This window comes from Gopherus flavomarginatus, chromosome 1 (assembly GCF_025201925.1).
Source record: "Gopherus flavomarginatus isolate rGopFla2 chromosome 1, rGopFla2.mat.asm, whole genome shotgun sequence".
In the NCBI taxonomy this organism is placed as follows: Eukaryota; Metazoa; Chordata; order Testudines; family Testudinidae; genus Gopherus; species Gopherus flavomarginatus.
In genome coordinates this window covers 217,213,328-217,232,781 of record NC_066617.1, presented here as the reverse complement: position 1 = coordinate 217,232,781, position 19,454 = coordinate 217,213,328, and the positions used below count along the sequence as shown (strand labels likewise).

At 42.4% G+C, this 19,454-nt stretch overlaps 1 protein-coding gene across 1 annotated transcript in view; it reads right to left on the bottom strand.

The window, feature by feature from the left end:
* Window positions 1-19,454, bottom strand: part of CFAP47 (cilia and flagella associated protein 47) — a 680,893-nt gene that overhangs the window by 71,679 nt on the left and 589,760 nt on the right. The window contains exon 58 of the mRNA XM_050936444.1: window positions 1,280-1,439. Coding sequence (XP_050792401.1) covers window positions 1,280-1,439 — 160 coding nt within the window. The remainder of the gene's footprint in view (window positions 1-1,279; window positions 1,440-19,454) is intronic.

Here is a 19,454-nt window from a genome sequence, read left to right as displayed (position 1 = left end):
ATAATTAACTTGGACTAGCTGAGAAACTGGTGTTATTGATGTTAACTTAAAACTGTGGCCAAGACTAGGGACTTTGGATGCCCAACTCAAGACACTGTGAAAGGCTTATTTAGTCCAAAGGGAAAAAATATGGAAATAATCCTTTCAGATATGTTTGTTATTTTGGTTTGTGGTCATATTTCTTGAGTTCTTTTATGGGGCTCACTCCCTTTTCTACTTTTATACTCAAATTATCCTGGACTTCAAAGTTCTCAATGTGCCTGATTATTTTCCATTCCTTTGCATCTTTTGCAGTCATTAACAGCTATGCACAGCAGCTTCAAAGTGGATGTAAAATGGAACCAAATCAGAATGGTAGTGTTTCACACCCACTTTGCAAAGACATGACTTTATCACATAAGAGAATTGAGAATTGAGCTGTGTATTCAGGATATGAGAACACTTGGTCTGATCTGTTTTCACTTATATCAGTGAAAATGTGGAACAAGTTAATTGAATTTGGTAGTTATATTAGTGGAAAATCAGCAAAAATGGAATCAGAATAAGGCCAAATATATCTCTGATAATTGCTTTCACAAATATATCAAAAGGATATTTACTGATTCAAATTTAGAACTAATTCAAATTAGTTTAAAAAAATGGAAGAATCCAACTGTTGTTCATTTCTCTACTATACCTAAAAGCAGTGGCAAGTAATTCTCTTCAGTTTCCAAATTTAAGAAAATGAAAGGCAGGTGTTCAAGCTAACAGAGTTCTAGCTACCATTGCAGTTCTTCATTCAGATGTCTAAACACTTACATTGAAATGTCTCTCAGAATGGACAGATTTCTGCCAACAAAAACACAAATACAATTCCATCTGAAGGCACTAGGATGGGGGGGGGCAACCTTTCAGAAGTAGTGTGCTGAGTCTTCATTTATTCACTCTAATTGAAGATTTCGTGTGCCAGTAATACATTTTAACATTTTTAGAAGGTCTCTTTCTATAAGTCTATAATATATAACTAAACTATTGTTGTATATAAAGTGAATAAGGTTTTTAAAATGTTTAAGAAGCTTCATTTAAAATTAAATTAAAATGCAGAGCCCCCCGGACCGGTGACCAGGACCCGGGCAGTGTGAGTGCCACTGAAAATCAACTTGAGTGCCGCCTTTGGCACACGTGCCATAGGTTGCCTACCCCTGCAATAGGAGTTGCATTCATATATCTGAGGAAAAAAATATGACTGACCATTGGCTGAAAATGTTCAACAGTGATTTTTTCCTATCACAATAATTACCTTTTCAGTTCTTTGTTTAATTCAGCAGGATCATCATAGGGCCAGTTTTCACCATTCTCCTTCACTACACGAACAATCACCACAGCTTCATACAATTTCATTATGTCAGGCACAAACAACACTGGGATGTCCAGTTTACCTTTTGGAGGTAGTGGGATTGCTGTAAAATAATACAACAGTTTGTCACTAAGGTGGAAAAAGCTTTGAGTCATTTAGTCACTTTCTATTTATACATTTCTCTTTGTCTAGTCCACAGAATATTTAGTTTGGCCTTTATCATAAAGGACTATTTTCTCAATTAGAACGAAATTATTTTAACCTTTTATTGCAAGAAGTCAAATAATGATCACAATGAAATGGACAAATGCATGCTTTACTTAAAACCCCAGCTCCTGGAGACAAGTGCTTACATGAAAATCCCAGCTCTCACATAAAAAAAACACTCCCCCCCCAAAGTTTTAACCTTAATAGTTGTGGAGAAAAGCTTGCAAATGTGACCAGAAGGCACCTTGCCGGCTCAAAAACCTGGAGGTGATAAAAAACCCAAATATGTATTTAAGTAATAATTTTAAGGTGATCCCATGATCTTTTGGGGTCTGACTCATGAATTTTGAAAGTCTGGACTTAATACTATAAAGAATCTAACATTATGTATAAAGATCCAATCAAAACCAATCCTTTATAAGTGTCATATCTACACATGGCTAAACTGTTTTTTTTTTTCTGGTTCGCCTTTATTTAATGATAATTATTTCCTCTCGTACAAAATATTTAGTACATTTGGACAGGTGACTGAACAATATAAAATACATAACGTAACTTTAAAAACATGCTACTAAAACTAGTTTAAAATTTTAGATTTTATCCATTAACATCACACTTTAAATTATTTCATGCTCTGTTTAAGTTGCGTATCACTTACTTTGACAACTATTTCCTTTTAATATATTTTAATATGATTTAGTTCCATGTTTGCAATTGATTTTGCTCATTGTATATTTCATCCCATGTTGCAGGTTGCATTTCTCCCAGAGCCCTTGTTTGTACCTCCCCTTTTTAATTCTTGACCTTCGCAGCATTCTTAAAAGCCTACAATGACAATCATTTATAGAAGTGGACAGTGCTTAATTTGTAATGAAAGAGGTGCCGGGGCTAAAGCAATCTTTTTTTACATTCATAACTGATGCAATAAGCCTAGAGGTGCCAGGGCTCAGCCCAGCACAAGCCCTGGAAGTGTCCCATCTTATAGTGAAACCTGACCCTAAACACTCTACTTAGTATGCCATTTTGGAGAGACAGCTTTACATAGATTCACAGATTTTAAGGTTAAAAGACACCATTGTCATCATCTAGTCTGAGTTCCTGCACAGCAAATACCATATGACTTCCCTGAGTTTTTTGTTTGTTTGTTTCTTTGTATTTGTACTATAACATACAGCATTTTCTCTCATATTGTTGGAACCATTCTTCACTGTCAGAAATTCTTTGAAAATAAAAAACATATCACTAGAATAAAAGTTAACAGACGGACAAATTAGTTTTGAGGTTTTAACTATTGAAACTTCAAGTGGAATATTCAAATTCTGTACTGGGCGCTTTAAATCACTATTTTGAACAATCTTTTGATTACACAGAAATGTTTACCTACCAAACTTTTATTTGAAATTTATAAATTGTAAAAACAGGCATAATTTTTCCAGCCTTCCCAGAAGAAAATCTTCTAAAGTGGGTCATCTGAGTATGATCTTCATTTTAGTAATGGTATTATTTTATCCTGGGAGATTCATGTTTAATCATTTAGGTGGTAATACGTTTCTTCTCCATGCAGCTTGATTTTTGGTCTGTAGCAAAGCTGGTAGAAATGGTCTGAATCTAGCAGTGAAATAAGTACTTGGAAACAAAGTAACAGTATACATGCTCTTTCCTAGTACTCAATTAAATACTAGGTTTGAATTTCTACTAACTCATTTGCTAAATACTGTATTTTGTGTCAAGAGTTTGTTTTTTAAAAGATCAAGTCATCAAGATCTTAATTTCTGTTAAACAAGTTAAAATATAAATTTGTACAATGCTAGGACTATTCCTGCAGAAATGAATGGATATACTATGGACTAGATTCTGAAGGGTAACCAGATTTCACAGAGTGAAGTCAGAGAGTGTGTGTGTAAATGCACACACACATTGCTCACCTTTACTCTCTCCTGCTCTTGCTCCAGCTCTGTGCATGCTGGTACCCCTGCTCTATATTAAAAGAGGAGTAAGACCTGCTCTAACTTGTTCAGTCTGCAGTAGTCACTGTGTTTTAACACAAAGCACTAAATGCTACTGTACAGCTAAACTTACTGACCTTTGCCACATACAACAATCTACAGACGTTCGAGAGATGGAATGTGCCTGCCAGGTTCAGGGCTTCTGCCCCTCTCCTGCTGAAGCCCCGAGCACTGGCAGGTGGGCTCCACAGGGCTGATGCCCTGAAACCCCCATCCTCACAAGGCAGAAGTCCCTAGCCTCACCAATCTGCCACAGGGCAGAAGCCCTAAGCTCCCCCCCAGTCTGGTAGGTGGAGAATGAGGGAGCGTGGAGGGCTCCATGAGCTACATTTTAACTGTAAAAGAGCCACATGTGGCTTGCAAGCCACATTTTGGGCATCCCTGCTCAGAATATGGTTAGCCCCTAAGGCACTCAAATGCTGTATGCTATATGAAGTGTTGTTTTGGTTGACCTTGTCTGTGAAGACCGAGGTGCAAAAAGCATTGAGTAGTTCAGCTTTTTCCACATCATCTGTCACTATGTTGCCTCCTCCATTCAGTAAGGGTCCCACACTTTCCCTGACCTTCTTGACATCATAGACAAAAGTCTACATTGCAGAAATCATCGTCACAAATGACATCCTAGCCAGCAGTTTCAGCAGAGACTAAATGGGCCTGGAGAATGAACTATTTTAAAGTGCACCAGGGTTGAAACACATTGGTAAGGCAATTTGGGATAGCTTGTATTGGCACTACCCAAGTTGTGACCATCTGTACCATATTTCTGTAACCTTTCAATTGCACTTAGCACTTTTAAAAAATGGAGACCTTTTTTTAATCTGTAATATCTTGGCTTGGAAAGATTAGTTTTTTGTTTGTAAATGTCTAAATTTCATTGTACGTGCTGAAACTGATGAGAAAATATTTCCACTGATAACTGAAATTTGTAGATCGATAAAGTAAGAAAAATAGTGCTTGCAACATTATTAGTTTGATTTAAGGATATCTACTTTGCATATTTTGACATATGATGTTGTGTTTTAAAGACCATAAAGCTTTAACTTTTGAATCTCAATATCTGCTGTCATTAAATAATTATTGTCTGACACCTCCCCCCAGTTACTTTGTACAACTGTGGAAATTTAAAGAGATATAAATTGAGAAAAAAGAGTCAGAATAAACAGATATTAGACATTTTTGGTAGACATTTTTCTGCTGTTTAATACTACATGTTACACTTTTTTTGAACAGGAAGTCTCTATTCTTGAGAACCACCTAGGAATCATGACTTGAATAGCAGAACTTCCACTGTGGGGTGAAGCATCTGACAAGCATGCTGAGACACCAGATGGCAAGTGGTTGGAAGTTTCATCGGTGGAAGAGGAGCAATTTAAATGAGCTAAGGACACCAAATTTGTCTTAGCCAGATTGATGCAACTAAAATGACCCTGGCCTTGTCTTGTTTGATTTTTTTTCAGTACTTTCAAAAGAAATGGTGTTGAGGGATATGCATAAATAAGGGGTCTCGCTCTCCCTCCCTCAAGCAAAATTTCATGCACTGTGTGTTGGCAGTGATTCCATACAAGTCTACCTTAGGAAACTCCCAAGTTAAGGGTTTGTTGTTGAGGACTCATGAGTGTAGCTCCCATTTAATTTTTGGAGAAGTGTCTGCTGAGCTCATTGGCCATGCTGTTTTGAATACCTGGAAGGTAAGAAGCTGAGATGACTATCTGATTGGCTATGCACCAAATCCAGAGTTTATTGCTTTGCACAGAGTGTGGGGGAACATGCCCCTGCCTATTGATATAAAACATCCAGGCCACACTGTTTGTTATGATCTTGACTGATTTGACTCTTATCTTATCAGAGGAAGAAAGTTAAGGTAAGCATTTCTGACTTCTCTCATCTCTAGAAGTTTGATGTGGAGAAGCTGCTCTTGGGATGATGATTTGCCCTGTATTGTGAGAGGCATCAGATGTTGGCCCCCACTGCAACAGGGAAGCATCTCATATTGCCATAATGCAAGGGGAATCATGAATACGTGGGACTCCTGCACAGACCTGGGGACGGTCTTTCCACCAGCTGAGTGACAGCAGAATACAGACACTTGCTTGTCCAGTCTGTGCTTGTTCAGTATATAGACAGTCCTGAGCCATCCCTGAAAGCATCAAAGATGTAACTTGATGCTTAGGGTTACAAAAACACAAGCTTCCATATTTCTCAATAATTGAAGACAATTCCTTACTGAGGTTTGAGGGCTGAGATGAATCTTTCAGATGAGATTCTTTAGGATGAAAAATCTGTCTGTAGGTAAGTGAGCCCAGGCTGCCACCAAATCCAGAGAATCTCCTGTGAAATCTATATTCTATATTGGTGTCAGAGCAGACTTCTCAAGATTTAGTTGGAGGCCTAGTCGGTGGAATAATAAGCTTGTCATTTGTACTGCTGACCACACCTCTTTATAAGTTTGGCAACTGAGCAATCAATCATCGAGGTAAGGGAAAACAATTATCTTTAAACAACGAAGTTGGGTGGCTACAAAGACCATGATCTGTGAAAATACCTTTAGGCAGAGGAGAGGCTGAAAGGGAGAATGCAACACTAGTAGTGGTTGACTACAAAGTGAAGAAACCTCTTGTGAGAGGGATGAATTGTGACATGAAATTAGGGGTCTTGAAGGTGATGGGACAAGGCCAGATGCCTCCAGTAAAGTAGTGAGGAACAGGTATGTTAGCCCCAGGCTAAACAAATCCCTGGTACCATGGTAAGCAAATGGCAGTTGCTCCAGGTTAATCAAGTCACCTGGGGCTGATTAAGATCCTTCTAGAAGGCAGTGGAGATAGCTACATTGATTGGGACACCTGAAGCCAATCAAGGGCTGGCTGGAACTAGTTAAAAGCCTCCCAGTTAGTCAGTGAGGTGCGTGTGTGAGGAGTTGGGAGCAAGAGATGCAAGAAGCTGAGAGTGAGAGGGTGTGCCGCTGAAGGACTGAGGAGTACAAGCATTATCAGACACCAAGAGGAAGGTCCTGTGGTGAGGATAAAGAAGGTGTTTAGAGGAGGCCATGGGGAAGTAGCCCAGGAAGTTGTAGCTGTCATGCAGCTGTTACAGGAGGCACTATAGACAGCTGCAATCCACACGGCCCTGGGCTGGAACTTGGAGTAGAGGGCAGGCCCGGGTTCCCCCAAAAACTCCCAACTCCTGATCAGACACAGGAGGAGCTGACCCAGACTGTGGATTCCAGCAGAGGGGAAGATCACTGAGGTGAGCAAATCCGCCAATAAGTGCAGGACCCACCAAGGTAGAGGAGGAACTTTGTCACAAAGGCCAAGAATCACAAACTAATCCCTGGAATCCATGGAGGGAATTATAGGTGAAAGGGTCACCATCCTAAATCTATGTTTTACATGGTTGTTCAGACATCTAATATCAGTCTCTCTCACCATGGTTCTTTTTTGGAACCAGAAAGTACTTGGAATAAAACCCCTTTCCCCTGTATTGCACAGAAATGAGATCTATAGATCCTAAGTTTAGAAGAGAATTGACTTCCTGTCTCAGCAAGAGGAGTCCCTGAAAAGGGACAGGGAAGAGGTGTTGCGGGGGATGGGGGGGGGGAGGGTGGAAGTGAAATGGATGGGATAACTAGATGTTACTACCTCCAAAACCCATTTGTCGCATGTTATGTTCTCCCACAGAGCTCAAAATTGGGAGAGATCCTTTCCAAAGGGGGAAAGGAGACTGGGATGGTGGAGCAGTAAATCCCTGTTGAGTGAGTGATCCAGACTCTTGATCAAACCATCAAAACTGATGCTTGGATGACACAGATGGCTGGGATGAGGGAGTCATTGCAGTAGCTGGCGGCTTTTTAAAATATCTAGGCCTCTTGGCCAGTGGCTCGTGTGGCCTACAGAAGGTAGAATAATGGAGTGGAAAAGATCTCTACATCATCTGAGTCTTGCTAATCTTTCTCTGTTTGCAGGCATATAGTTCTGAGAGATCAGAGCATGGCCCTCAAGTCCTTCAAGGTGTGAACGATAGAATCATAGTAAGTGTAGGACTGGAAGGGACCTCAAGAAGTCTTCTAGTTCAGTAAACTGAACTCAAGGCAGAACTAAGTGTTATCTAGACCAATGGTTCTCAAACTAGGACCACCGCTTGTTCAAGGAAAGCTCCTGGCGGGCCAGGCCAATTTGTTTACCTGCCGCGTCCACAGGTTCAGCCGATCGCAGCTTCCAGTGGCCGCGGTTCACTGCTCCAGGCCAATGGGAGCGGCAGAAAGAGACACGGGCTGAGGGACGTACTGGCTGCCACTTCCCGCAGCTCCCATTGGCCTGGAGCAATGAATTGTGGCCACTGAGAGCTGTGATCAGCTGAACCTGCAGATGCAGCACGTAAACAAACTGGCCTGGCCCGCCAGGGGCTTTCCCTGAACAAGCAGCGGCTCTAGTTTGAGAACCACTGATCTAGACCATCCTTGACAGTTGTTTGTCTAACCTGTTCTTAAAAATCTCCAATGATGGAGATTCTGCAACCTCCCTTGGCAATTTATTCTCGTGCTTAACCACTCTGACAGTGAGGAAGTTTTTCCTAATATCCAGCCAAAACTGCTCTTGCTGCAATTTAAGCCCATTGCTTTTTATCCTGTATTCAGGTTAAAGAGAACATTTCTCTCTCTCCTCGTTGTACCTGAAAACTGTTATAATGTCCCTCCTTAATCTTCTGCAGACTAAACAGGCCTTATTTTTTCAATCTTCCTTCATAGGTCATGTTTTCTAGACCTTTAATCATTTTTGTTGTTCTTCTCTGGACTTTCTCCAATTTGTCTGCATCTTTCCTGAAATGTGGAACCCAGAATTGGACACGATACTCCAGTTGAGGCCTAATCAGTGTGGAGCAGAGCGGAAGAATTACCTCTCATGTCTTGCTTCCAACACTCCTGGTTGTACATCCTAGAATGATATTTGGATTTTTTTCAACAGTGTAAACACTGTTGACTCATATTTAGCTTGTGGTTCACTATGACCCTCAGATCCCTTTCTGCAGTACACCCTTCTGACCAGTCATGTCACATTTTGTATGTGCACAACTGATTGTCCTTCCTAAATGGAGTACTTTGCATTTGTTCTTATTGAATTACATCATATTTACTCCAGACCATTTCTCCAATTTGTACAGATCATTTTGAATTTTAATCCTATCTGCCAAAGCTCCTGTAACCCCCTCCCAGCTTGGTATCATCTGCAAACTTCAAAAGTGTCCTTTCTATGCCATTATCTAAATAATTGATGAAGATATTGAACAGAACAGGAAGATATTGAACAGGACCCCATTTGATATGTTCTTCCAGCTTGACTGTGAACTACTGATTACTATTCTCTGGGAACAGTTTTCCAGCCAGTTATGCACCCACCTTATAGTAGCTCAATCTAGTATTTCAGAGTTTGTTTATGAGAAGGTCACGTGAGACAGTATAAAAAACCTTACTAATATCAAGATATACCGCACATCTACTGCTTCTCACAAGGCTTGTTATCCTTTCAAAGAAAGCTACTAAGTTGCTCTGATATGATTTCTTCTTGACAAATCCATGCTGACTGCTACTTATTACTTTATTATCTTCTAGGTGTTTGCAAATTGATTGTTAGTTATTTGCTCCATTATCTTTCCAAGTACAGAAGCTAAGCTGACTGGTCTGTAATTTCCCGGGTTGTCTTTATTCCCCTTTTTATAGATTGGTACTATATTTTTCCAGTCCTCCTCTTGCCATACTTCCTATCTTTCTACACAGCAGGACAGTTTGGTTTTGTGCCCTTAATAATTTTTCTCTGGAAAAATTGCCAACTCTCTTGAACTGTTTTTCCTATTAGACTTGCTTCCCATGGGATCTTAGCTACCAACTCCCTGAATTTTCTAAAGCCTGCCTTCTTGAAATCCATTATCTTTACTGTGTTTTCCCTCCCACTATTCCTCAGCATTATGAATTCATCATTTCATGATCACTGTCACCCAACCTACCTTCCATTTTCAAAATCTTAACCATCTCCTCCCTATTTGTCAAAATGAAATCTAGAACAGCGTCTCCCCTAGTAGCTTTTTATTTCAGGAGGTGGAGAAAGCTGTCTCCAATACATTCCAAGAACTTGTTGGATAATGTGTGCCCTGCTGTGTTATTTTCCCAATAGATGTCTGGGTAGTTGAAGTAGCACAGGGTAGTAGTCAGAGGGTTGGATGATCCTCAACAATCCGTCCCATACCATCTCGGATATGAGCCCCTGGCAGGCAACATACCTTCTAGGATGCCATGTCAGGATGACAGATGAGTGCCTCTGGTCCCCTCAAAAGAGAGTCACCAATCACCACTACCCTACATTTCCTGCTGGGAGTGGTGTCTGTGATCCTCCCAGTCTTGGGGGGGGCACCTGGCTGCTTCGCTTTTGGGGGTGATTCCTGATTGATCGTTACCGGGGCAGCATAACTGTTCATCACTGAGGATGGGTTCGAAGTAGGGGCAGAGCACTGCCTGCTGCCAGAAGTAACCAGCAGCCAGTATCCTCCCTGTGACAGAGCCATATCATCCTCCCTGCGGATATGACAGAAGTCCTATCTAGCTGGATAGCTTCCTCAGCTTCGGACATCTCCATATGAATACTCTCAATGAATTCCCTGTGCGCATGGATGCTCCTCAGTCGATCATCCACCTCCTGTAGCTCTTCCACCTGCTTCCTGAGAGATTCCACCAGCAGACATCTTTCACAGTGGATGGATTCCCTCAGCCTGGCTTTCTGAGAATGGGAAATGCAGACCATAGTCTCTGCAAATCCACACCAGGTTCTGAGTAGAGGCATCCATAGTTGGGTTGTCTGTCTGGATACAGGCGCAGGTGGAAGAGACAGGAGCAGCACTGGCACTGGCGATGCGGCTTTTCCTAACCATAGCAATTATATTATGACTTCCTCTTATGATCTCCCCTGTTTGCTGCTCTTGCTCACTAGCTCCCCTGGGTTGGTTAACCTCTGTCTTTTAAGGCCTTCTCTCCAAGGTCAGCCCTACCGCCTCGTTAGTCACATAGGGGGAGGATGATCACAAGGCTGATTGAGGCTGATCAAAGATGATCCTTGGAACAAAGGCTCAAACAGTGAAGGGAATCATCAGCAGACTCTGAAAACAATTTGTGACCATCAAAAGTGAGATCTTCAGCGGTACTTTGCACCTTGCTACGAAAGCCCAACAGTGGTCGCCAAGATGCTTGTCTCATGACTATGGCAATGGAAATGGACCAAGCTGCGGTATCAGCTACATCTAGGGAGGCCTGCAATGAAATCCTTGCTAAAAGCTGACCTTCCTGTATGATGGCCTTGAATTGCTCATGATGCTCCTCTGGTAGAGATTCAATAAAGGTGTTACATTTTTTTGTTGTTCAAATGGTCATACTTTGATGTAGGCACCTGATGGTTTACTATTGGAAATTGCAGTGTTGCCAAGGAGTAACTCTTACAACCAAAGAGGTCAAAACTCTTCTGGTCCTTATATCAGGGGTACACATAGCTTTGCATTATATACCACATTCATTAATTGCTTCTGCTACCGGAGGGTTTAGTGAAGGATGAGAGAATAAAAACTCACTCTCTGTCTGGGATGTAGTATTTTTTAATCCACATGCTTACAAGTAGGTGATGGTGTAGTTGGAGTCTGCCAGCTCGTCTTAGTATGGTCCAGTAAAGCCTAATTGACAGGGAGGGCTACCCATGTGGAAGATGAAGTGTGTAAAATGTCCAGGAGTTTATTATGGGAATCCTGAACTCTTCTAAAGTTATTTGGAACATATCGCTTCACCAGCTCCTGAAACTGTCAGAAGTCATTTGCCATGGAAGGTGGCGTAGGCATTACGGTCTCATCAAATGATTATGATGATAATATTTCTGAGAGTTGACAGCCCTCGGTTCCTGTTCCTCAATAGTCAGTTCCAGGGCCGACCTCAGGGAAAATGGCACCCTGAGCGAACTTGCATTTTGGCGCCACTCCCATTATCCCTGCCCTCCACAGGCTCCCTGCCCATCACCGCTGGGCCCCACTGCCTCCCCCAGTGTTTAATTTGTATTGAGAAAGATGCCAGAGCTCAGCCCTGGCACAAATTAAGCACTGGCAAAGCGTCCTGATATTGGCAGCTGCTGGCCAGACACCCAGCTCTGAAGGCAACTTCACCACCAGCAGCAGCACAGAAGTAAGGGTGGTATACTGCCACCCTCGCTCTGCTCTGTTGCTGTGGCTTGTGGTGCCTGGGGCTCAGCATGTGGCTCCAGGCAGGCTTTGCATTGTCACACAGAGGCTGCATCTTGCCAGAGCCCATAGCCCTCCTGCAGACCTCTGGCCACTCCTGGCTTACTAGGACACCATTTCAGATTTTGGTGGAGGTGCGGGGAGGCAACTTTAACAGTGATTCCAGGGAATACTTAGGCACCTGAAAACTCTTGGGTTTTTTACAGATAACTTAGAAATTAGCTGTTGATGTCACTGTACCCATACACGAATATACAAACGTATTTTCATCAGTAATAATTGAAATTTACAGATAGGGAAATCCAGAAAAATGCTGCTTGAGAACTTATTGAAGTCAAAATTCAGGGATACAAACTTCTGAATTAGAAACTAGTGAATGATTAGTTACATCAACAAATCATTTCTGGTTTTAGGATATTTATTTTGTAACTCTTGACATGTGATATTGACACTTAGTGGTTTTTGCAGTATTGTTGTAGTCATGTTCATACCAGGATATGAGAGCCTCAAGGCGGGTGAGGTAATATCTTTAATTGTACTAACTTTGGTTGGTGAAAGAGAAACTCTCAAACCTAGAGAGCTCTTCTCCAGGTCTCTGGAGCACAAAAACTTGTCTCTTTCACCAACCAAAGATGGCCCAAACAAAGATATTACCTCACCCACCTTGTCTCTCTGTTTGTGTTGTACAGTTTTAAAGCCTGAACTCATTGAATCTCAACTTCTATTGCCATTAAAAAAATAATCTGGCCTCCCCCCATAACCTCCTACACTTGTGAAAATTAAAAATTATAACAATACAAAAAAGCTTGAAAATAAACAATTGATATTACACATCAAACTAATAAAAACTGCACTCTACCAAGCCTATTTACAAGCCACCAGGGCATCAGGACTGCAGCAGGGGGAGGGAGTGGGCAGAGCCTATCCCCACTAGAGTTATGTCCCAGTTCAAGGGCCTGAAACTGTAAGTCACTATCACACATTGTCCTCACTCTAACAGCAGGACCCCCAGCAACTTCCAGAGGATGAACAAGGTTTGCAGGATATTGGACTAAATCAGAGATGTGAGTAAAAAAATGAGCTTATTTATTCTTGATGCAGTATAGAAATGTGCACAGCACTTTGCCCAACAGCTTAGATAAGGCCCTGCCCCAATGAATTTCAGTATACTGTTAAGTACAACTAGTAGAAACAGATAGTTACAAACAGGAAGTCTGAGGGTGGGGATAGGCAATCAAGAACCGAAAGAAAGAGAGATGGGTTTCGAGAAGGTTAAAGCAGGAAGGCACCACCTACTTAATGGTTAATCTGCCATTAAAACGGAACTACAGAACCACTGTACTGGGAACATTCCTGGGACAGGGCACAGTGCAGTGAATCCGCATGCTACTCCTCTACCTACTGTGGCTCCCACTCCCCCTTCTGTTCAGAATGGGGGTGGGGAGAGGCACATGGGGGAGCGATCTCATACCTATTTATCTACTGTGCACCCACCTGCCTGACTTTGGGGAGGCAGCCCCTGGGACCAAGCCAATGAAGCTTCTGAGCCAGGGAAGCAGAGAGGATCCTTACCTCCCCCCTCCCTACAGCTCCCAGCTATTTGATGCACTTGCTGTTTGTTTGCCTCTCTCCATCCCGAACTCCAGCAATTGTGGTGGAGGGGGGTGGGGGAAGGTGAGGGGTTGGCAGGCAAACCCTACAGGTACCCTACAGGGAGTGAGGAGGGGAACTCAGCAGGCAATCCCTGGCAGAAAACTGGGGGGCATGTGCCCCCCCCATGTGTCATCTCTCTGCAGGGGAGGAATGGTAGCAGGCTGCAGCACCCAGGTTAGTGAGGTGTTCACCTCTGCAGAGCTAAGTGTGTGCTCCCCAACCTGCTAGCAGTGATAGGAGAAAGAGAAAATCCTTTCCTGGACAAGTATGAGGCTCTTAGGGGATGACAGTGCGGGCCGATCCAGTCCCCCACCATAACCTAGATAGCAGGGAGGCTGCCCCATGCCCCCTGCTGGGACACATAGAGGCAAGCTGCTGGCAGACACACACCCCTTGTCCCCCACCCCCGAACCTCAGCCGCCCAGCCCAGAGATCAGATCGGGAGCCTCTTCCAGCCCAACTCCAGGCCTGGTTTCTAACGCAGGGAGTCTTCTATCCCAGGAGAGGGGGGAGCCCCGGGCACCCCCTGCTCCCACTGGAGGAGTTACCTGGCTGAGTGCCTAGCCAAGGCACAGCTTGGGTCCGCCCTCTCCAGTGCTGCCTGCCTCTGTAAGCCCAACTGGCTCTTGGTTGGCAGGTCAGGTCAGGTCACATGAGGTATCAAAATATGCCCCCTTTAGCTCATCGCCCTGCGCTTTCGCTCCGATTGCCCAGGTCAAAGGCTGGTCCTGGTCAACTCTTTTGGTTGAGATGGAGGGAGTGGAGCTGGAGTGAATGTTATGCTCCCTACGGGAGTGAATAGAAGATAAATGGCACAAGGGGTCCCAGTAAGGCCGCCGGAGGGCTCACAGGACATAGGAGGAGGCATCAACTATTGATCTTACCAGGTTAATGGGGGTTGAAGTCTTCTGTCCTCTGTCTATGTTAGTGTGGGTAGCAGAATGATGTCAAAAATTCTGTACAGAAATCTGAGATTCAGAAGAGTCATCCTCAACATAATCCAGAGGGGATGGCAACTGCTCATCTTGGATATAGGAAGTCATGAGTAAGATGGTATAGATGAAAGATGCAGAGTCAGTGACCCAGCATATCTCGATTCAAGTAGCTGTCCAGTACTGGTAAGTAATGGTCATTCCAACTCATGGGAGATAAGGAGGTCCTTCGAGAATTGCAGCTGCCATTGGTATATAAGCGGAAGATAGATAAGATCCTGTGGAGGCTGGATTCAGTACTGATGCTATGGATGCCGAACGCTTGGTGTAAGAATGTCCAAGGTCAGGCTTCACTGATACAAATGCAGAGGTACTTAATGATGGTATAGGTACTAGGGGTACAGCAAGATCTGGTGGTGCAGATCTCTTTGAGGAAGAATCTCTATCAGCCTTGGTATAGTGCTCCACAATTGAAGAGGTCCTCGGTGCCAAGTCCTGTTTGTAGTATGACTCTTACATGACACTTTAGATGCCTTCACAGTACTGAAGCCAATTAGAGCCTTTATGGAATTTCATCTGGGACCTGAGGTCTCTGGAGCTATCTTGTGAGTTGATGTAAAGTTTTCTGTATCATCGACACCAATGCAGATGCTACCTTGCCTGAGGCATTTGATGACGGAGACCTTGAGGTGGACATAGCAGCAGTGCTTGTTTCCCTCAAGGCTCTCAGTGACTGGGATCCTGAGGTAGATGGGGCACTAACTACTTGAAGACTTGGGTATGGGGGGTTGTCAGAACCAAGGCCAGAAGCTGGTCTTAGGGCTTTCTCTGTCATCAGTAATTAAACCTGATCTCCCTGTTTTTCCGAGATCTCATTTTGAAGGTGTAGATTTTGCACTTACTGGGGATATGATTGACTCCCAAACAGTGAAGACGCTGAGAATGCCCATAACTGACTGGGATAGATTTCAGGCAGGAAAGAGTCTTCGTAAAACCCAAGGATCCTGGCATTCCCCAGAACTAAAGTTCAGAATAACCCCCTTAATGAGGAAAAAATGAAAGGAAAAAGGAGGGGACTGCAGTTCCAACAACTACTACCAAGCTAAACTAACTAATGCTACACTACTAAACTGGGGCGAGCAGGAGCAGCTCTATGTTGTCTCAGACCAAAGGTGGCTGATAAGGAACTGAGGGCGCTTCTCCCATGCAGACCTATATGTCCTTGGAATGGTGCACAAGGACACGTAGGGCACATGTGTGGGCCAAACAGGCACTGCTACCAAACATCTCCAAGCAAAGGCACAGGGGTGGAAGCACACCTGAAGGGGATTACCCATGTGGACACTTCTTGAAGAAACCAGGATTTCTGAGCCTCAATATTTTCCTGTGGGCAGCAAATAGCTGTGAAACCGAATGATAAATGTGTGCTTCAATTCCTAGTGGCTGGCCCACAGATGATCACAGCCTACTACTGCTATGTGTTTCTCTTTGGCTCAAGTGGCAGAGGTCTGTGCAGTGGCTTACAAGTTCCAAGCCTGATGAGAATCAATGTGGTTCTACATGATGAAACCTAAAAAAAAAATTATATTTTTTTAAAACCTAGGAAGCTACAACAACAACAAAAACAAAACCCTATCTTCTCATTTTGACTCATTTTCCCTCTACTCTCTTCAGGGTTGACTGCTCAGCAAAGGGATTTGGAGAAAAGGATAAGAGCGGTAAAGCCCTGTCCCCCAGTTTCCTCCTGTTGGAAAACAGCTCTAGACACCAATATAGCTTTCCCTGGTTTTTAAAGCCACTACTTTCCACTTCTGATTGGGTCTTTAGAAAAGCAGCTAGCTAGTCAGCTGCTTCAGTGTTCCTGCTGCAAGCACCAGAACTACATCTCAGCATATAGCGGGGGGCGACTTCAGTCCACCTCAGCATCAGCTGTCTGTACTGGTAGCTAGGGATACCTAGAGTGCAGTGGTGCTCTGGTGATGTTTCCTACCCCTGGCTATGACATCGAGGCTGATGGCTACAAGGACAGTATGGCATACTGTTGCTACACCAGACTATACTACCTGGATAATCTCCAGCTAGTCAGTCAAGCTACCTTTATGATCCCTTTGCATTGCCAGAGCAGCACAGGGGTAACAGCTGAGCTGCGGATCTGGTCCTCTAGCTCTCTGAAAAAATGACATTAATAAAGTAAGTTGTGTTTTTTTTCAAAAGCTACAAATTAGATGAGTTTATTTTTATTTTCAGTTATTGTAAAGTATGAAAAAGCCTGAGAAAGTATGGAGAATTGTTCGTGTCCGACTCTGTATACAGTAGCTAATTCTGCTTGTTAAAGAACACGAGTGCTTCTTAAAATAAATATTGTAACGATGACTCTATGTGATTGCATCCTGATCTCCAGTTAGTGGAAAACTGGTCATTAAACACCACACTAATTTTGTAATACCACTGCTAAGTCATGATACAGCTCAATAAACATTATTATAAACTATTTATAATGACAATAATTCTTACATTATTAGGCTTGCTTATGATTGTTAACTAACCAACTGGTCATTACCTGCTAGTAAAGATTGATTTCCTTATGATTTTGCCTAATTAATCAAATAGGTATGAAATATGCAAAAACCATATGCTGCTTTATGTTTCTTTCTGTCATTTTTACTTGGTATGTATCTGCCTGCAAACACTGCATATTAAGGACTTGTTTCTACCTCTCTCTAAGTATTTATATTGTAGTAATCCCTGTAGCATATAGCCACGAAATATGCATAACTCTCTCTCCAGAGAGTTCAGTAGCAGTATATCTTTAATTAAGAATGCACTGTCACAATTTCTAATGACCTTTGATCTAGGTAATGACACTGACATGCTATTTTCTTTATTGGTGAGGAAACAGATGGTCTTTTGTAATTAGACCCTAGTACATTGAGGGCTTTGAAAATTGGGAACATAACCTTGAATTGGATTAGATATTGAATAAAAAGCCAGTGTAGCATGTTCTAATATACCTGTGACACTTAGATGTTGGGCTGCTGCATTCTGAACCATTTGAAATGTTTGTGTCTACTGTGTTAGCCCTAGGTACGGTGCTCTTCAAGAAATAGACTTTATTTAAGAAATGAAGGTGTGGATAACTATGGCCAAGTTTTCATCTGTGTGAGGACCAGATGCATTTTTCTTTCCAGGTGGAATGGGAGAAGATATTTATAGCCATTGCTGCAGCTTGGAAATTCAGACATATGAAGTAAGACTATGCAAAACTCTGCTAATCTAGGGATGAACACCCTCAGTGGAGTGGCCATGGATTCCTCAAGATCTCTGAAAGGCTTCCCCTTGCTTACTGACTGCACCTTTATCTTACCCACATTGAGTTTCAGCCAGCTGTTAATCACCTGGACATAAGTTTCTTTGCAGCACTAAGGTAGGCAGGTTATGGTGTGGTCAGCTTTAGAAAGGACTTTATCATTGATTTATTACTGGAAACTGAGCTTGCAGCATCTCAGTACATCTTCCAGTGCTTTAGCATAGATGATGAACTGGAGCCCTGTGGGATTCCACAGGTGAATACTCTGGGTGGGGAGGAGCAGCTGTCCATCACAACCTTCTGAGATCTAAGTGAAATAAGCAGAACCATCTGGCAGCAAGTCGCTCTCTTCTTGCCAGGTTCCCCAAAAAGGCTATCATGACCTCAGGATCATCTATGTTTAAAGCAGTAGATAGGTCTGCAAAAATCAGTCATCATCGATGGCTGCTAGGAGCACAGTATGATTGGCACTCACTTTGTGTCACAGTTAGAATCCTCATGGGGAGAGGATATTAACAGACATTAGATGTTTCTGGAAATGATTTGCTAATACCTCCTCAGTGAATTCACTCAGAAGGGGAGGATTTAAGATCAGGTAGTTAGGAAGATATTGCCAGGGCTCTGGTAGGTTACTGTCCCTGAGGGATGCATTGTTAACATTAGTGTGCAGAAGGCCCAGGTGATCCTTGCTTGCCTTCACCAGCTAGAAGACACAAAATTCTGGCTTGCGTGTGGACTTCCCTTGGCACTTTCTTAGTGACTGGTCCTTTGTTAAATGGGAAAGTGGATATATATTAGTGCTTCAGGCTGATTTTTACTGACTCTGTTACTCTGGTGAGGCTGCTTCAGACTCTCCCCTCCACTTGGCAGTGAACGTTGCCTGGGGACATGGGTGGGTAGGTATAGCAGTCTGACTTGCCTGTTATACACAGGTCTTGCACAGCTGGGTAGTTTGTGTAAATGGAAAGAATGCTTCCCTGGATGGGGCTCTGATGTCAGTGTTTCAAATCTAGAATTCAGGGCCATTATGATTGCTTTTGAGGATGTTTCTTCCCTTATTAGAAAGGTGAGGAAAGGACTATAGAAATCAGACTGTAACCAGAGATACACAAATGTCTATTTCAAACTTGCAAAATAATTGAAATTGTTTTGAAAATTGTTGGGGTTTGTTTAAAAAAAGTGAGTGGCATGAGAAGAAGAATACCTGTGGCAAGTCTTTACCCCTTATTTGAATGATTTCACAACATCACTATTACAAGCATACAGAGGACAATGTAGTAGAGACAGAGTGTTTATAAGCTTTGTTTGCCATTTCATGACTCCTGCATTTTATAAAATTTTGTATAAGTCTAACAGACACTTTGTGACTTATTTCATTTAGAGCTTTATATTAGAAGGATTTCTTTGTGGTACTAAAGCATGGATACAAGTTAAACAATTGCTATTTAAAATGAAAACAAATGGATCGAGAATAGAGCTCAGTAATTAAATATGTAGTTTTCTTTAATGCAATTTATTTGGTTTTTAAATGAAGCCTGTCTAAAATGCCAGGCATGGCCTTTCTTGTTCATTTATAAAATTATCCTTCTCTAACTAATAACTAATAGTTGCTGCTGAAATAAAAAAAACTACTTAACATATGACAGCAATATCTATAACCTTTATTTATCATAAAAAGTATAGTAATAACTAATGCTACAATACCTAAGATTGAAGTTCATTTCTCTGGTGATAACCATAACAAGGAAAATTACATT